General features: G+C 43.2%; 1 protein-coding gene across 2 annotated transcripts in view; it reads left to right on the top strand.

Annotated features, from left to right (window-relative positions):
* The window catches only part of WDR35 (WD repeat domain 35), a 41,183-nt gene extending 23,405 nt beyond the window's left edge, over positions 1-17,778 (top strand). For both annotated transcript variants that reach the window (XM_081856859.1, XM_081856860.1), the window contains 12 exons: positions 58-268; positions 2,301-2,381; positions 2,504-2,640; positions 3,620-3,823; positions 5,216-5,362; positions 6,533-6,665; positions 8,729-8,839; positions 9,728-9,892; positions 12,836-12,976; positions 13,753-13,909; positions 15,050-15,290; positions 16,093-17,778. In XM_081856859.1, coding sequence (XP_081712985.1) covers positions 58-268; positions 2,301-2,381; positions 2,504-2,640; positions 3,620-3,823; positions 5,216-5,362; positions 6,533-6,665; positions 8,729-8,839; positions 9,728-9,892; positions 12,836-12,976; positions 13,753-13,909; positions 15,050-15,290; positions 16,093-16,246 — 1,882 coding nt within the window. In that variant the 3' untranslated portion in view covers positions 16,247-17,778. The remainder of the gene's footprint in view (positions 1-57; positions 269-2,300; positions 2,382-2,503; positions 2,641-3,619; positions 3,824-5,215; positions 5,363-6,532; positions 6,666-8,728; positions 8,840-9,727; positions 9,893-12,835; positions 12,977-13,752; positions 13,910-15,049; positions 15,291-16,092) is intronic.
* Positions 17,779-18,882: the final 1,104 nt, after the last annotated feature.

Below are 18,882 nucleotides of genomic sequence, written 5' to 3'. Positions count from 1 at the left end.
GACAGAACATTGATAAAGGACTATTTTTGTTTTCATTCATTCTCCCTTCATTTTCAGCCGTCTTGCTATCATAGACATGTTAGGAATGCTGATTTTCTTTGACTTGGACACCCGAATAACAGATAGTTCAGGAAGCCAAGCAGTAGGTGAACAACTCAAACTGGAACGCAAAGATGTTTGGGATATGAAATGGGCCAGAGATAATCCAGAGTTATTTGCCATGATGGAGAAAACCAGAATGTATGTGTTCAGAAACCTGGATCCTGAGGTACAGCAACAAGCAATAATGAAATACAAATATTTTAATTGGGAGTCCACAATCTCCCATTGCATCTTTTGGGGCTGGAATAGGAGGAAGGCAGTTGGCGAGGTTCTCTGCAGATCCACCTAGAGATCATATGTTCTTCTAGCACATTGTTTGTCATATATATTCCTTGGTTGATTGACTAGGAGTTTGGGTCAAGCTGGAAGCAAAGTGAAAATAGGTGGAAATTCAACAGGGATTAAGGGAACAAAGTGATTATGGGGTGGGATGCCTCTCCCTCTTTCCTCCACACCACCTTGCTCCTTGTGGAGCTGTTGGAACATTACGGTGGAAAAACTAAATAAGTAGTAGTAAAAATACTGGGTCACACCAGACTTTCATCTAGTCCAACATTCTGTCTCTAGGATGGCTAGACAGGACCCTCTGGAAGCTTTCAAGCAGAATATAATATATTTATTATTTAATTATCACCATCATCATCATTTATACAAAATGATCCCACTTCTCACCATCCTGGTCTCAAATCAGCTTAAAGATTTAAAGAAATGCAACATACAAAATTTAAAACGTAAATTAAACCTCAGAAATGGAAACGAAAGAAAATCAGAAAATTTTAAAACAGCAAAGAAGCATTCATGATGTGAAGACTTCCTTAAATAAAATGGTTTTTAGCCAGGCATCTGAAACTCATCACGGACTGTGAATATCCGGCTTCTTACTAGTGGGAGGGAGTTCCGCAGAGTTGGGCCCACAACACTGAAGGCATATGACCCATGTTATGCTTCTGGTCCCTGGAGAAACCACTCATAATGAAGGTGATGGGCATCCCTATTGCTGATCCCAAGCACCTAGTATTTAAAGGTGCTTGTTATTGTTACTATTTTATTTGAACCCTACTCATCTGACTGATTTTCCCCAGCCACTCTGGGCAGCTTCCAGCAGATATAAGAACACAATAAAACACCAAACATTAAAAATTAAGAATTTCCCTATACATGACTGCCTTCAGATGTCTTCTGAAAGTTGTATAGTTGTTTATCTCCTTGTCATCTGGTGGGAGGGTGTTCCACAGGGCGGGTGCCGCTACTGAGAAGACCTTCTGCCTGGTTCCCTGTAGCTTCACTTTTTGCAGGGAGGGAACTGGCAGAAGGCCCTCGGCGCTGGACCTCAGTGTCCAGGCTAGACAACTGAGGTGGAGACACTCCTTCAGGTATACAAGGCCGAGGCCATTTAGAGCTTTAAAGGTCAGCACCAGCACTTTGAGTTGTGCTTGGAAACATACTGTGAACCAATGTAGTTCCTTTAGGACCGGTGTTATATGGTCACCAGTCTAGCTGCCACCAGATGAACTGCCTGAAAGTTCTCTGAAAATTGAGAAATCTTCCATGAATTTGTCTGATAGTTGCTTAGCCTTAAAAGATGTCACCACATCTTGGTTAATTAGAGTTTACCAGTGGTACTCAACCTGTGGGTCCCCAGATGTTGTTGGACTACAACTCCCATCATCCCTGAGCTCTGGCCTTGCTAGCTAGGGGTGATGGGAGTTGTAGTTCAACATCTGGGGACCCACAGGTTGAGAAAGGCTGGTTTAGAGAATGTTATAAGCCTCTCCATAGTCCCTGCAGTTAAGACTAAAAGCTTAAATTGATGTAGCTGCTCTCTGTCGGAATGGTGCTCCAGCCCCTTGAGAATTTTAACTGCAAATGCAAAAACGACAGCAATAATAGGTTGACACTTTCTGAAAGATGCAAGGAGCTCCACAGGCTTCCCTCTGCATTTCACAAATACAGAGGGAGCACAGATATGAGGTTGCATGAGTAAATTGAGTAGGCAGAAAAACTGATAATATTGCCAAAGCCTGCAATCCTGTGCACACTTAAATGTGAGTAACGGCAAAATTGTCTCTCTGATTTCAGTGGGATTTGTTTCCTAGGAAGTGTACATACGATTGCATCCTAAATGGCATTGAAATTGTTGTCTGAAATGCTGCAGGATAATTTGGATTTGCTGATTATATGGTCACTTGTATTTTAAGGAGCCCCTTCAAACGTCCGGATACATTTGCAACTTTGAAGATTTAGAAATTAAATCTGTTTTACTGGATGAAATATTAAAGGTAAATTTTAGATTTCTCTCCCCCCCCCCTTCTAAAAAACATTCCATTTATACAATTTACAAAACAGTGGTTTTCAATGGAAATGAGCAGCCACTAAACTTATTTTTGTGTGTATTTTACAGAATCCTGAACACCCTAATAAGGATTGCATACTTAATTTTGAGATTAGATCACTACGAGATGCACAAGCGATTGTAAATAACGCAGGCATTGCAGAGTCTGCCCAGTTCATTGAAGAAAATTCACATCCAAGGCTTTGGTAAAATTCCATTTTTCCCCCTGGGTTTTCTTTCCTATTTAGAGGGATTATATTCTTATGGCTTTTCAGGGTTAAATCTAGGTTGATAAAACATGTTTTATTAGCTGAGGAATTGGACTGGTATCTGTTATATAGGAAAATAATCTCAGTTTGATGTGAAAACATCCAATAGTAATAAGAGCCGCTAGCTAAATTTGACCCCCTATGATATGTCAAAAGTGTAAATAGGTCATGTAAGAATTGGTGCATGCAAAAGAACACTGAGGACCATGTGATACATTTTCCTTCTCAATCCTCAGGCGGCTTTTGGCCTGCATCATGGGTAGGTAAGCTGTTTCAGCAAGCCCAGGTAACCTATTTTAAGGGGGAGAGAGAAAAGAAACAGAGCAGTGCAGAGGTCAGATGGGGAACCTTCAGAAAGGAATAATGCATCTAGGCGATACCTGAGGCAACCTTTTCCTGAATGTCCTTCTCAAATAAGCTTAGATTTTCCCTCAGGGATGATGCAAAACCTTTGGAGGTTTCTGAGTGTTGTGGAGACCCTTCATCTGGCCTTTGGTTTGGACTCAGTCTGACCCTTATGTTTCCCTCCCCTTATGGTTTTGATCTATGGGCTACTTTTAAAATGAGGCTGCAATTTAAATTTCATTTTAACCTGTATTTTAAATTGTGTTTTTCCCCCCTGTTATGTTTTTAGTATAATTTTACTGGTGTTAGCCGCCCTGAGCCCGGCTCTGGCTGGGGAGGGTGGATTATAAATAAATTTTATTATTATTATTATTATTATTATTATTATTATTATTATTATTATCTGCACACCCAAAGCTTCCCCCCCCCCCGCAACCATAAGATCTTTTGGGCTCCGCTGCTCTTCCATGTGCTGCTTTGACTCCTCCTGCAATTCGGCCAAGAATATTTGTTAAGTCTGTTCCTTATGAAGCTGTTTTTTCCAGGTAAGACATCTGTGTTCTTTATACAGGCGACTGTTGGCTGAAACGGCTCTCCAGAGATTGGATCTTGACACTGCTGAGCAAGCATTTGTGCGCTACAAAAACTACCAAGGTATCAAGTTTGTCAAGCGTCTTCTCAACCTCCAGAGTGAATTACTGAGGCAAGCCGAAGTGGCAGTTTACTTCGGCAAATTTGAAGAAGCTGAAAGGATGTATTTGGACATGGACAGAAGGTAATTTTCTAGGATAAATTTGAATTGACAAGAGAATCCCCTGAGTGCACAACAGCACAATTGATCGTGGGAGAACTGTTTATCTTGAGTGAGTGAATTTAGGAATTGTGAGCGCCTCACAAACCATACTTGCCTTTCTAAATTTCAAGCCCGCATAACTCAAAAGGGGGAAGACCAATGAAAAAGAAAGAATACCAGGCATGGGCACAGAACTGGGAAAGATCAGGCAAACCAACTGAAAATAGACTAAAACATCTGTTTGAGGCCTAGTAAGCTGCCTTGGTGATGATACTGTGCATTTATGTAAAGCTATACAATGTTCAGGGACGCAGGTGGCACTGTGGGTTAAACCACAGAGCCTAGGACTTGCCGATCAGAAGGTTGGCGGTTCGAATCCCCGCGACAGGGTGAGCTCCCGTTGTTCGGTCCCTGCTCCTGCCAACCTAGCAGTTCGAAAGCACATCAAAGCGCAAGTAGATAAATAGGTACTGCTCCGGCAGGAAGGTAACCGGCGTTTCCGTGTGCTGCTCTGGTTTGCCAGAAGCGGCTTAGTCATGCTGGCCACATGACCTGGAAGCTGTACACCAGCTCCCTTGGCCAATAAAGCAAGATGAGCGCCGCAACCCCAGAGTCGGTCACGACTGGACCTAATGGTCAGGGGTCACTTTACCTTTACCATACAACGTTCAGAGCAATTCCAAACGTCCTCTTCATCATCCTTATAGCAACCTGATATGAGGCAGGCCAGTTATTGTTCCAGGTGCAGGCTGAGGTTTTGCAAGAATAACTTGCCAAAAGCCACCCGGTCACTTCATGTTTGAGATACGATTTGAACATTTTGGTCCACAGCTCTGTACTTTAAGAAACCTGCAGGGCTGGGGGGAGAAAGAATGTGAGGGGAGTGAGTATAATGGAGTGAATGTGGAGTGAGAGAATGTGAGAGGAGTTCTTTTTCTTTCTTTTTGGAGGCAGTGAGAGGGAATTAACTATGCCAACTCTCAGGCTGACATAGTTTCTGGCTCTGTTTGAGAGGGTGCGGATCCTTGGCCATCCTTGACACAGTCTTGAATCACCTCACCTTTGGTCCTGCCGCCAAAGGAGAACCACCAGCAGGACAACCATGGCAGTGGAAATCTTCATCACCATCCCTCCATGGTGGCAGAAAGTGCTGTCCCCCGTGGAGAAGGAGTTCTGTGATACCTTACGGCCCACAGAACGTCCTTGCAGGGACCATAGGCCTGTGTTCTGTTGAATATTTCTGTTTCATAACCCACCTTGAGAGGCTTCTGCCTTTTCAAGGTGATCTAAACGTACTTTTAAATGAATAAAGCATTTTAGAATTGCCTCTCTTTGTATTTTGTGAAGCTGCATTTTTGGGTTATATATTTGCAGAGACCTTGCCGTTGATTTGCGAATGAAACTAGGGAACGGATTTCGAGTAGTGCAGCTTTTGCAAACCGGCTCGGGACACGGAGATGACAGTCTCCTTGAAATGGCACACAACGAAATTGGGGACTACTTTGCCGATAGACAGAAATGGTATGTTCATAACTTGACACTATAAGTGACTATTGCTGCCTCCTGTCCAAACTGGAGGGAGACTTACCGTAATTAGTTGTTGTTGATTTTTTAATTGCCTTCTGCAGGGATTGGATATAGAACAACATTTAACCTCCATGTAACTCTCGGATTGATGATTAGTTACATTAAGTAATGAATTTATTTGATGATATTGTACAATATCATCAGTTATAGGAAATGTTGAAAACAGACAGGAAAAATGGTTTTGAATGGACGTTTAAAGAAGACTGGAAAATGTTTACTGAAAGTATGGGTGAAAATTGTGTTTATTTAAAAATGCTGGTAGCATTAAGATAAATTCAACAGTGTAAATAAGTTCTGATCGATGTAACAATGGATTACTGAATGGTTTAGTTCATGTAAAATATGAACGGCCATAGCATAATATACATAGAAATAACAACATAAAATGGGGGTGGGGAGATAAAAGTGGATGTCGTCCTGGGCGAATACTTTGAGAAAATGGGGATGACAAAAGTAACGGGGGATTTAAAACATCGATTTAAGGTTTTGAAATGTAAATTAGAATGTATATATAGTGAATTTATTTGAAAGAGACACAAAAAGTGTTCCATTTTGAAAACTTAGGTAAAGGTAAAGGTACCCCTGCCCGTACGGGCCAGTCGTGTCCGACTCTAGGGTTGTGTGCCCATCTCACTTAAGAGGCCGGGGGCCAGCGCTGTCCGGAGACACTTCCGGGTCACGTGGCCAGTGTAACGAAGCTGCTCTGGTGAGCCAGCACCAGCGCAGCACACGGAAACGCCGTTTACCTTCCCGCTATAAAGCGGTACCTATTTATCTACTTGCACTTAAGGGTGCTTTCGAACTGCTAGGTGGGCAGGAGCTGGGACCGAAAGATGGGAGCTCACCCCGCCGCGGGGATTCGAACCACCGACCATGCAATCGGCAAGCCCTAGGTGCTGAGGTTTTACCCACAGCGCCACCCGCGTCCCTTTTGAAAACCTAAGCATAAGATATATTCCGTGGTTTCCCTACTTCGTTGCTGGTGCAGTTATCAATCCTTTTGTAGCACTGACCCTAGGAAATTAAACACATTGACAAATTGACAATAGCAAGCAGATAATCAGAGATCTGGTTTCTCTCCCACCCATGCCCAACTTCTTATAGGACAAATGCTGTGCCATATTATGTACAAGGCAGAAACCATGAACGTTTGGCTGAATGTTACTATATGCTGGAAGACTATCAAGCACTAGAAGATTTGGCTAACTCGCTTCCAGAAAACAACAAATTGCTTCCTGTAAGTATGGAAAGCTGCTTATTGCGAATGCTCACCCTCAGGCTGTAATCCTGTACATGACTACCTGGGACTTAAGAACATACGAAGAGCCAGCTGGATCAGGCCAGTGGCCCATCTAGTCCAGTATCCTGTTCTTGCAGTTGGCAGCCAGACACCTGTCGGAAACCCACAAGCAGAATTGAGCACAAGAGCCTGTGCAGTGTTTTCACCTGTTGAGTGAAACTGGGAACTGACTTGTCTGTTTTGACTGTCGGACCCATCTTCTCTTGGAAGAGCAATGGTGTCCAGCACGATCTTGCTGCACGGTACTGAGTCATTCTGCTTCTCCTGGCTACAGCAGAGTTTCAGCAGCAGCGGTGTGCCAGTGTGTAAGGATTTATTAGCCTGGCAGTAAAGCTCTCAGAAAGGGGCGCGGGTGGCGCTGTGGGTTAAGCCACAGAGCCTAGGACTTGCCGATCAGAAGGTTGGCGGTTCTAATCCCTGCGACGGGGTGAGCTCCCGTTGCTAAGTCCCTGCTCCTGCCAACCTAGCAGTTCGAAAGCACGTCAAAAGTGCAAGTAGATAAATAGGTACCGCTCCGGCAGGAAGGTAAACGCCGTTTCCATGTGCTGCTCTGCTTCGCCAGAAGTGGCTTAGTCATGCTCGCCACATGACCCGGAAGCTGTACTCCGGCTCCCTTGGCCAATAAAGCGAGATGAGCGCCGCAACCCCAGAGTCTGCCACTACTGGACCTAATGGTCAGGGGTCCCTTTACCTTTAAAGCTCTCGGACACAGCTTCTTCGATTCTACAAAGCTTTAATGTACAATAGCAAAAACAACAAAACAGCCAGGAGAGAGTGGCGACATGTTGCTTCTCCTTCGCAGCCAAAACAGAAAGTAAAAGCAACTTCACCTTCATATGTGCAGCACACACTGGGGACAGGACTTCATGTCGCTTGAGCTATTAACCCTGTGAGCTCTGGGACTCCTCACAGAGCCAACTCTCCTCCTCTGGCTTCCAGCAGCTGATGTTCAGAAGCACTGCTTCCTCCAGCTGTAGAAGCAAAGCGTAGCCATCTGAGTAAACATGCAAAAGATGACGTTTTGTGGGAGGGCTACAGCATCGCGCTTCTCTGCTTGTTCCAGCAGCACAAGCATTTTTGGTAGCCAGATGGAACAACCCCATCTCTCCTCTCCACCCCCTTCATACTGTTCTGGGGGGTTCTCCCCAACCCTCCATGGTGCATTTTGGGGGAAGAGAGAGGGGCGGAAAACCCTGTTGTACCAGCAGGAACGTTTGTTCTGGTTTCTGCTAGCATGCCAGGTTAGTTCAATCTGGGCCTATGGTTCTGCTTGTCAGAACACCTGATATTCATCCAGCAAATAACCACTAGTTTACACAAATCAGATCCTTTATGTTATTCATCCTAAGCCACATTTTGAGTTTTGGAAGACAGTGACAACACAGACATCTTTGATAGAGTATCCTTTTGTGTGTGTGTGTGTGTGTGTGTGTGTGTGTGTGTGTGTGTGAATGAGATATTTAACACAAAAATATCCTAGGGCGTGTTCTTTCTCAACACTCTTCAGAGCTCTAAATTTTCTAATACCAAACCCCGGTAGAAAGAATGTCAGCTGTAAAAAAATTTTTTAAAGGGGACACAGGAAGAAAAGTGGTACATTGCTTATCATAAAGCGGTGGGGGGGGGGTGATTATATTGCAGCTGATCACTACATTAAATTTTATTGATGTGCCTAAAATATGGAGAAGATGGTAAGGACGTTAGAGTTTCTGCTAGTTACTACATATGGTTGACGATATTGTGCTTCTACATCCATCAAATGAACAGATGCATCTGACAAAGTAGTCTCCTTGTTAGCATATGTCATGGTGAATTTATTAGTATTGAAGTATCTGCAGTTGGTATCTGCAGTTTAGACAATACAGACATAGGGCCAATTTAGTTCTACTCAGAGCAGATCCAATAAAGTCAGGCTATACTCTTGAGTACAATTGAATTGGCAATCACTCTAATAATGCTCTCCTTCTGCAGTTTAATTATGCTTTTGGTGTCTCCTGCAGGACATAGCCCACAAGTTCGTTACTGTGGGTATGTGCGAACAAGCTGTAGCAGCCTTTCTCAAGTGCAACAGACCCAAGGATGCAGTAGATATCTGTGTAAATCTCAACCAGGTAACAATATAAGCCCAGCACAGGAGTTGCGGAACTGGAAAGTTGTTTGCACATTAATTTCATTCTAATACCTAATAGTGGTTCATTCTAATATCATTTCCCCCCAACAGCCAGGATTGCTTTTACATAATAACCTCTAATAATCAACTGATTTGTACTGACCAGCTGCTTACATCCTCCTATGCTCTGTGTCTGAGGACCAAGCCACAAATTGCATAAGAGACCTGAAATCAGAACTCCCAGCAGCCTTTTAATTTTCCTAAAAGCAGCTGGCAGAGTGGAGAAACACAATTCAGATCAGGGCTACAACAATGGAAATGTTGGGATGGAAGGTGTTTCTACTTTCCCTTGTGCCAGTTCCAATTCCCTTATGCACATACTCCCCAAGCTGCTATTATCTGCCTTGGAATCTAGGCTGGTATTTTGGGAATTAACACAGGCGAAAGGATTAGACCAGCCAATGCCTCTATGTAGCTCCATCTTGATTTCAGACATCATGATATATTGGTATATCCTGATGTTTAGCTGGTGATATATCACAATGTTAAAAACCAGATATTGCCCAGCGCTAGATGTGGCTCTCTGCCTAAAAGTGGTTCCTCACCCTGATGCATAGAGTCTTTCCAAAACTTTGGCAGTGCAACACCTGTACTGTTTTGCCGCTGAGAGTACCAGCAGAAGCTACATTGATTCTGTCCCTGAGTTGTGTCCCAATATTCCACCACAATAGGATTTACCAGTAGCTTCAAAGCCAATTTTCTCCAGCAGCAGAGCTCTTTTGCTTGAGAGAATGGACCTTTGAGATAGATAGATAGATAGATAGATAGATAGATAGATAGATAGATAATTGTATTTAATTGACTTAATGTTTGTTACCTTTGCTTCTAGTGGAGTAAAGCTGTTGAACTGGCTAAACAACACAATATGAAAGAGATTGGTTCTCTGCTAGCTAGATACGCATCTCAATTATTAGAAAAGAACAAGCCCCTTGATGCTGTTGAGTTGTATCGTAAAGCCAACTATTTCTTTGACGCTGCTAAGCTCATGTTCAAGGTACGGTTATTGTGGATGAACTGTCCAATATATATGTGCATTTTTTGATAATATGCAATGCTTATTAATTAAGACGATTTACTTTTTGTATTGGAGCTTTTGGTTTAACTTTGCACAACGATGCTGCTTCTGTTTCTGGAAACAAATGTATGCATTTCTAATCATATGCTGTAGTTTTTATCCAGTGAAGCCTTTTACCTAGGCTTTCAAGCAGACAGGTGTGCATGGCATGTATTTTCTGAACAGCAGCTCCTCACTGTGTGTGTGACTTTAGCCACACACTTCTCTAGGTGAGAACTTACAAACACATAATCAGTATACTAAGGCTGCAGTATTTTCAGCAATACATTTAAGTTTCAAGTGAAGATTAATACTTTGGCCTCTTACCGAAGGAAGGCTGCACAGAACTATCAGCTTGTGTCTAAACGTTTGTTACTTTTTTGTTTCAGGTTTTGTTGTTGTTGCTGCTGCTGTTGTAAAAAATGGAGTTTATTTCCTGTTCATATTTAAAAGGGGGTGGTATTTTGCATTTGGGGTGAAAACATGGGTTGCCTCCAACCAAGTGTGAGTGTCAGGGTTAGGTAGTTCTTTACCGTATTCCTTCCTATTGAATGCCAGCAGACCCGCAACAAGAGAGTAGGATGGGACATTCAGGGCTGCTGGATTCCTCAAAATTAGCAGCAAGGCACCTTCCAGAATTAAACCTGGACCAAAGCTTATCACTATGAAAATGGCAAAAGATATACAGTGGTACCTTGGGTTAAGAACTTAATTCGTTCTGGAGGTCCGTTCTTAACCTGAAACTGTTCTTAACCTAAAGCACCACTTTAGCTAATGGAGCCTCCTGCTGCCGCCATGTGATTTATGTTCTCATTCTGAAGCAATGTTCTTAACCCGAGGTACTATTTCTGGGATAGCGGAGTCTGTAACCTGAAGCGTATGTAACCTGAGGTACCACTGTACCACCCATCGGTTGACATCTTTAAACCAGCTGAAGCTTACCTTGACACTATTGGCCAGTAGGAGGAATCATCCTTGAAAAGTCCAGAAAAGTGTCAATCAGCTTTATAAAAGGGCTTTGCGGGCTCCATCAGTTCTTTGGAAGAACTGCAGCTGACTTTAAAAAAAAAAAAAAAAAAAAGAACTGCAGCTGACTTAATGTCAAAGATGCGCTTCGACTTGAGAGCCTCCTCAACCAAAAGTGGCAGAAGAAACTTTGATCCTGTCAGGTTTGGAAGTGGTTGCTCACGAGTAACCAGGCAGGACTCCGACCTGTCTTTTCAAGGTTTTTATTTGGTGCAAACTCTTTACAGTGCAGGGGACGTGGGTGGCGCTGTGGGTTAAACCACAGAGCCTAGGACTTGCCGATCAGAAGGTCAGCGGTTCGAATCCCCGCGACGGGGTGAGCTCCCGTTGCTTGGTCCCTGCTCCTGCCAACCTAGCAGTTTGAAAGCACCTCAAAGTGCAAGTAGATAAATAGGTACCACAGCTGCGGGGAGGTAAACGGTATTTCCATGCGCTGCTCTGGTTCGCCAGAAGCGGCTTAGTCATGCTGGCCACATGACCCGGAAGCTGTACGCCGGCTCCCTTGGCCAATACAGTGGTGCCTCGCAAGACGAAAAGAATCCGTTCCGCGAGTCTCTTCGTCTTGCGTTTTTTTCGTCTTGCGAAGCAAGCCCATTAGCGGATTAGCGCTATTAGCGGCTTCGGGGCTTAGCGGATCAGCTGATAAGCGGCTTAGAGGATCAGCTGATAAGCGGCTTAACGGATCAGCTGATTAGCGGCTTAGCGGATCAGCTGATAAGTGGCTTAGCGGATCAGCTGATAAGCGGCTTAGCGGCTTAGAAAAAGGGGGGGAAGGGGAAAAAGCCCGCAGGAACTCGCAAGACATTTTCGTCTTGCAAAGCAAGCCCATAGGAAATTCATTTTGCGAAGCACCTCCAAAACGGAAAACCCTTTCGTCTAGCGGGTTTTCCTTCTTGCGAGGCATTTGTCTTGCGGGGCACCACTGTATAGCGAGATAAGCACCACAACCCCAGAGTTGGCCACGGCTTGACCTAATGGTCAGGGGTCCCTTTACCTTTATTTACAGTGCAGAACCCCAAAGCTCATGTCCGTCTTAGTCAACTGCAAATTCCGGGAGTGCCCCCTTCCAGTTTCTCCCCCAGCATAAGAACTTAGACACCCCCAAGCTCTGCCTCCCCTCCTTACATTTCACCCCTCTGCGTAAGCAGGGCGACGGAAGCAGCGTGTGTGCCTCCTGGCCAGCCTGGCTTGGTGAGGTGTTTTGGCTCTGTATAGCATCTTCGAGCCTTCCCTTCACCCGGCTACCCCCTTTCCCCTGCTGGAAAGGAGATGCTTCTCAAAAGCGCCGGAGGCTCTCTGTATCCTCCTGCCTCCTCCCCTGTTCCGATGGCAGTCCCCTGACAGATCTGTTTCCTCTCCTCTTGAGGGGTAGCCAGCTGCCATGGGAAGTACAGTGCAGTGGTCAGGCATGGTGGAGCAGCATCGCTTCCGACAGCGGCACTGCTGCCACTTACCAGGGCAGTGAGGCTGGGCTGCCAGGGAGCACCAGCAGGAGCAATAGATTGGTTCTGTCAGTGAACACACCCAACTTCACCCCCAGGAAGTTGCATCACCCCAGGTAGCAGCAGCGACACCATTGTTGGATGGGCAACAGAGCATTACTGTTCCACCATATTGGTTGCTTCCATAAGTGGTGATGCAGCTGCTCTTGCAGGGTAGAGGGGAAGATGATTAGTAGCAAGTTTGGCTGGGGTTTATAAATAAGGTATAAAGTTGCATATTGTTTCATACTTTCTATTTCATGAGCCTTAGGCTTTCACTCTCAAGCTGTAGACAGAAAACAAAAATAAACTTCATCTTTTGTGTTTTTGTTTTTTAATGGTTCATTTCTTTCTTTTGAAATTTCTCTTTAAAAAGATTGCAGACGAAGAGGCTAAAAAGAGGACCAAGCCTTTGCGTGTAAAAAAGCTCTACGTGATGTCAGCTTTACTGGTGGAACAATATCACGAACAAATGAAAAACGCGCAGAGGGGAAAAGTCAAGGGGAAAATTTCAGAGGTACGGTGCCTAAATGCCTGATCGCCCACCAAACATGAAAGCAAGCATTTTGAAAAATGTCTCTAGAACAGATGGCAACAAATCGATCTTTCTCACATTTATTTTTTAAAAAAATTGCTGTTTAGAACAGTATGTAGTTTCACAAAGGTAAAAGATTCAGAAAAGGGTTTAAAGGGTTACAGGCAGGATTGCCGCAGAAACCTCATGCCGTCATTTCCTCCGCTAACAAGTCCTGTGTAGAAGATCTCACCAAAAATAATCCCAGCGACACATCTCACTTAGCAAACAGGAGAAAGGGCAACCTTGTGGGTAAAAACAGCTTCTTGACCCCTTTGCTGTTATTTCACTGTGCACAGCACCCTCCTCCTCCTGTTAAACAGGCCCCTCTCGCCTATTAGAGTTGGCCCACTGGGGGTCAGAGGGGATTAAAGGATCCATCCACTGGCCAGATCGAGTTTCTCACCTGTGGAATATGGGAAAGCCAATCTCTGCATCAGAGCTCCACATCCAAACAAATGTGTTTAGTTTTAGGATATACATACCTTATTCTGTGAGCGTGAGTTTGGAGAAGGTAACTTAATTGTTATTCAAGAGCACTGTGTGCTTTGCTGCTATATTCAAAAGACATTGACAATGGTATTGCGTACAGTGTTTGAAATTCATTTTGAAGCAGCCATCTTCACTAGTGAAAACTGAAAATGGGCATTATAAATTAATAGCACAGACAACTATTTTCCCTTCATGCTTTCTTCCCTCTCTTCTGTCTTTGCTTCCAGGCTACCTCAGCTTTAGCTGGTCTGCTTGAGGAAGATGTTCTCTCTTCAGACAGTCGCCTGATCGATAATGCTTGGCGAGGAGCTGAGGCTTACCATTTTTTTATACTTGCCCAAAGGCAGCTTTATGAAGGTTATGTCGATACAGCAATGAAGACGGGTAGGATTCCTTGTTGTTATGAACTGCTGGGTAGTTTGTGGGATTCCAAATGCTCATCCTTTGGAATGGATTAGACATGTGTTCCTTAACCAAATGTATTCAATTGCCTTTATTATTATTATTATTATTATTATTATTATTATTATTATTTTGAATACAAAAAAATCAAATAAGAAATACAGAACAAATTTCATACATATACACATAAACATAATTATTTATACATCTATAAAGCAATATTCAGAAACAAAGAGGGGGAGGGGGAAAAGAATAAACAAAGAAAAAAAGGAGTAAAAGAATAAAGAAGAAAGAAAGATTTAAAACAGAAATTTAGAAAATAGAAAAGTGTTTGCCATAAACAACAGTTCTAGATATATGCTTGCATATGGCTATATATTTCCATCTTGCAAGCTATCAACCTTAATTATAATGTTTTAAGAAGACTTCCACTGTTTACGCCACGTGTCTTTTATACTTCAGTCGCTACAACCTCTGTTCTTCATATCCTTCCTATAGGTTTTCCTTAATTTTTCACTTTACATTCTTTATATTTTTCACAAGATTGGTCTAAACACAACCAAATTTCGGTAACTGAGCCCTGGTTTTGTAAATATTCATTTAGACAATCCCACTGTTTCTTGACCATAATTTTAGGTTTTCTCCTTATTAAATCCGTCAATTTGACTAACTCCAGGTACTCGCAGAGTTTTCCCAACCATTCTCAATTGCCCTTTTATCATCTGTAAATCAGGAGATAATTCTCTTGCACAGTGGGAAGCCCATTGAAACCCCTACATTCCTCCCAGGTTCTTTGGCATGAAGATCTGAGCAGATCTGAGGAAACCTTGTCACTTTTACAGTTAAGGCACTTGCAATTCAATGCCAGTATGAGAGCTCCAATGTTCACAGAAGCTCCCTCCTACTAAATGATTTTCCTGTTTAACTGGAGGAGCCGATCCATGCATGCAGTTCCATTTTGTTTGCACCAAACCATTCCCATTAGCGCAAAGGGAACTTTCTGTACGAAGAGTGTGGACCAGGGTGAATGAATGACAATAATAGGATTCATGTACTACTACTACTACTGCCTATTTTAGTGTAGCAAGCAAGTATGCTGAGATCTCGTTCTCTTGTTTGCAGCCCTTCACCTGAGGGATTACGAAGACATCATTCCTGCAATAGAGATCTATTCCCTGTTGGCTCTTTGCGCATGTGCCAATAGAGCCTTTTCTATCTGCTCAAAAGCTTTTGTTAAACTGGAATCTTTGGAAAACTCTCTCCCAGACCAGAAGCACCAGTATGAAGAGCTTGCCCTGCAAATATTCACAAAACACTTCCCTAAAGATAACAAGAAGTCAGAGTTGGAGGGTCTTCTTGAAGAGTAAGCTTGCTGCTTTTATTCCCATTATGGCTAAAATATAATATATGTTGTCTCTGTGAGCCGAATGTTGCTAAAAGTAGCTATCCTGTAAGTTGCAATTCATGTTTAATTTTTGATAGAGGTTAAAACTCGAACTCACTGCCTTTTCATTAGTAGCACCTGGACATGTGGTTGCTATTAATCAGAAATTTGCTAAACCACCTGATAAAATGCAATACTACAACTGATTTGGGAATCTCTCTTTTTAGCTTAGTTTGCTTACTATAAAAGTAACAAGGCATGAGCTTCAAGGATGTTCAAATTTGACCGCTGAGCATTGGAGTTGATTCATAAATCACTGGATATTTCAAGACAATGCTCAGCCCTTTGTGTTGTTCTCACTAATAAGATTTTTCTGACATATTATGACTAAAGCTGCTAATAGTTGCCATATGATTTATGATTTACCAGCTATGCACCAGGATGTAGATGTAGATACAAACTTTCTTTTTCTTTCATTCCCTTATATTTTTTCTGTATCTATTTCCCTTCTGTTTTCTTCTTTTTCATCTTCTTTCATTCTTTATCATTGCTTGCTTAAGATATTTACAATGTTTTACAAATCAAGTAAGTTTTACACTGTAATTTTTCCAAATTAAAAAATAAATAGCTGTACACTGGTGCTGTGAACAAACACAGCTTTGAATAGCACTGATCATATTTTCACTAGCAATAACACTGTTCAATATGAGGGATGCTGTAGATGGTCTTCCTTCAAATAAAAAATAAAAAATAAAATTCAATTTTGTGTTTCTTTTAACAGGGGAGAAGGGAAGCTCCCAACCTGTGTTGCTACAGGAAGGGCCATCACAGAGTATCAGTTTTGGATGTGCAATATTTGCAAGCACTGTGTACAAGCCCAAGAAATCAGCAATTACAACTTCTGCCCTCTCTGCCACAGCTCAGTGGCCTATTAATCATAGGAAAATGTCTGCGCTGTTATCGGTATGCACAACAAGTGCAAATATATGTGGTATGAAATGCTTAGAAACCCTGTTGAGATTGTTACGGGGGGAATAAACAGAGAAACAAAAGCTATCTAATATTTCGCCCATCCTATTCCAAATCCTTTCTTTAAAACAGCCTCAGCCTGGGAAAACAGTGGATTTTTAAATTATTATTTTAGTGTAGCTGAATAGTTTCCCAAAAGATTTGTAGGGGGTAAGTGGAGGTGAAGTCTTAAAGGAAAGGATTTTGTGATTGGAACCAATGTAAAAATTGCATTGGTTTTATGACAAGGACAATAACAACAAAAATCTGGCATGACTTTCGCACTTTGGTAAAAATGTCCTAGTCCAATTACATTTCACATAAAATAATTGCACAGATGTCCCTTTCTAAGCACAATGCTGAAAAGATTACTGAGATTTAAACATGGGTATCATGTTTATCCAAAGAAGCATACATGGATCAATTATTGCTGTGACCTACACCATGAACTTACGAAAGTTTGTTACCTAAACCAGGCGTAGGCAAACTCTGGCCCTCCAGATGTTTGGGACTACAATTCCCATCAACCCTGTCCACTGGTCCTGTTAGCTAGGGATAATGGGAATTGTAGTCCCAAACATCTGGAGGGCCGGCGTTTGCCTATGACAGATCTAAACAGTTAAAGAACAACTGGTAGGCTGCGTCCATCTAAAAAACTATTCAGTGATCCAGTGTTTGCCAAGAGACAACATATGCTACTGGAGCCTTGGCACAGCTTAGTCAAATCATACGCTCTCTCAGCACCTTAAAACTCAGTCAATATGCCAGGACCACAATTGCTGGAGAGAGGACCTTAGTACTGTGGAAAAGCTCAGGTTGTGCGTGCAACCCTTTGCCGTTTCAAACAGCGTGTGATCTCCCATGCACCCAGGCAGGCTTGCGAGAGCCAATCACAGACCCTTCTCCCTGCCAGCCTGTAGTGACAATCCCACCCCTTTCACCTGATAGGTTATCATCAGACCTCATTGTCTGTTCCTTCCCTACAAACTGACGGCCCCATCCACCACTGCACCCAACCCGCATGTACATGAAATTGCACCTCAAGTTTCAGCGCTGTTTACAATGAATCCTGCCGTTCTCCAGCAAGTGTATCTTTGAGTATAGGAATGCAATCTCAATTCCTCCTGGACCAATTCCTTCTGCAGCACCAGCGGCGGCAGTCGCAAAGAGCTATGGACAATACAGAAGTGGCAAAACATGTAGCGAGAAGAAACCACGTGCGCCGACCAACTTTATCACTTTAGAGTTCAATAAAAAACTTATTTACCTGTACATATAATTAACTATATGCAGCTGTAGCTGTTAGTTTTGGCGTTCTGCTTATGTATGTTGTTTGTAAAACGTGTATTATTTTCTAACAATATTTAGTGAACCACTTTCTTTGTGGACTAAAATGGTTATGGATAACGCCAATATGGTTATTTGTTTCTTAAGGAAATAAATTATTATATTTCTTTAATATTCCTGCAGCATGTTGCCTTTTTTGCCAGCATGTGGTCAAGTTTTGTTGTTGTTGTTTAGTCATTTAGTCGTGTCTGACACTTCGTGACCCCATGGACCAGAGCACGCCAGGCACTCCTGTCTTCCACTGCCTCCCGCAGTTTGGTCAAACTCATGCTAGTAGCTTCAAGAACACTGTCCAACCTTCTTGTCCTCTGTCGTCCCCTTCTCCTTGTGCCCTCCATCTTTCCCAACATCAGGGTCTTTTCCAGGGAGTCTTCTCATGAGGTGGCCAAAGTATTGGAGCCTCAGCTTCAGGATCTGTCCTTCCAGTGAGCACTCAGGGCTGATTTCCTTCAGAATGGATACGTTTGATCTTCTTGTAGTCCATGGGACTCTCAAGAGTCTCCTCCAGCACCATAATTCAAAAGCATCAATTCTTCGGCGATCAGCCTTCTTTATGGTCCAGCTCTCACTTCCATACATCACTACTGGGAAAACCATAGCTTCAGCCAAAGGTTGTCTCCAAACACCTCTGCAAGTCTCTCTGGCCTCCTCCTCCACCTTTCAAGCTCTTCCATCTCTTCTGCTCCCAAACACTCCCAATAGCTGCTGGGATTGATGGCTGTTTTATCCTGTGCATGACTTTTTCATGCCATTTTCTTATTCCCCCCCCCCCATGCATGCCACCAGCAGTAGCCATTTTGCTAGTGGGGGTGCCCCTGCAAGTAGCTTCTGCCTACCCAACATTTGAGTGTATTGGGACACTCGTTGCAGGCATGATTTCTCTGCCAACAGCAAATCTTCCCCACTGTCAGTCAGGCAGGACTGAGCAAAGGGTGGTGCTGTGGTCTAAACCACTGAGCCTATTGGGCTTGCCGATCAAAAGGTCAGCAATTCGAATCCCCACAATGGGATGAGTTCCCATTGCTCTGTCCCAGCTCCTGCCGACCTAGCAGTTCGAAAGCACACCATTGCAAATAGATAAATAGGTACTGCTGTGGCGGGAAGGTAAATGGCATTTCCATGTGCTCTGGTTTCCATCACGGTGTCCTGTTGCATCAGAAGCAGCTTAGTCATGTTGGCCACATGACCAGGAAAGCTGTCTGTGGACAAACACTGG

Source organism: Podarcis erhardii (assembly GCF_964252035.2).
Source record: "Podarcis erhardii genome assembly, chromosome: 3".
Lineage (NCBI taxonomy): Eukaryota > Metazoa > Chordata > Lepidosauria > Squamata > Lacertidae > Podarcis > Podarcis erhardii.
Note: the sequence above shows the minus strand (reverse complement) of the source record. Positions and strands in the feature narration are given on the sequence as shown.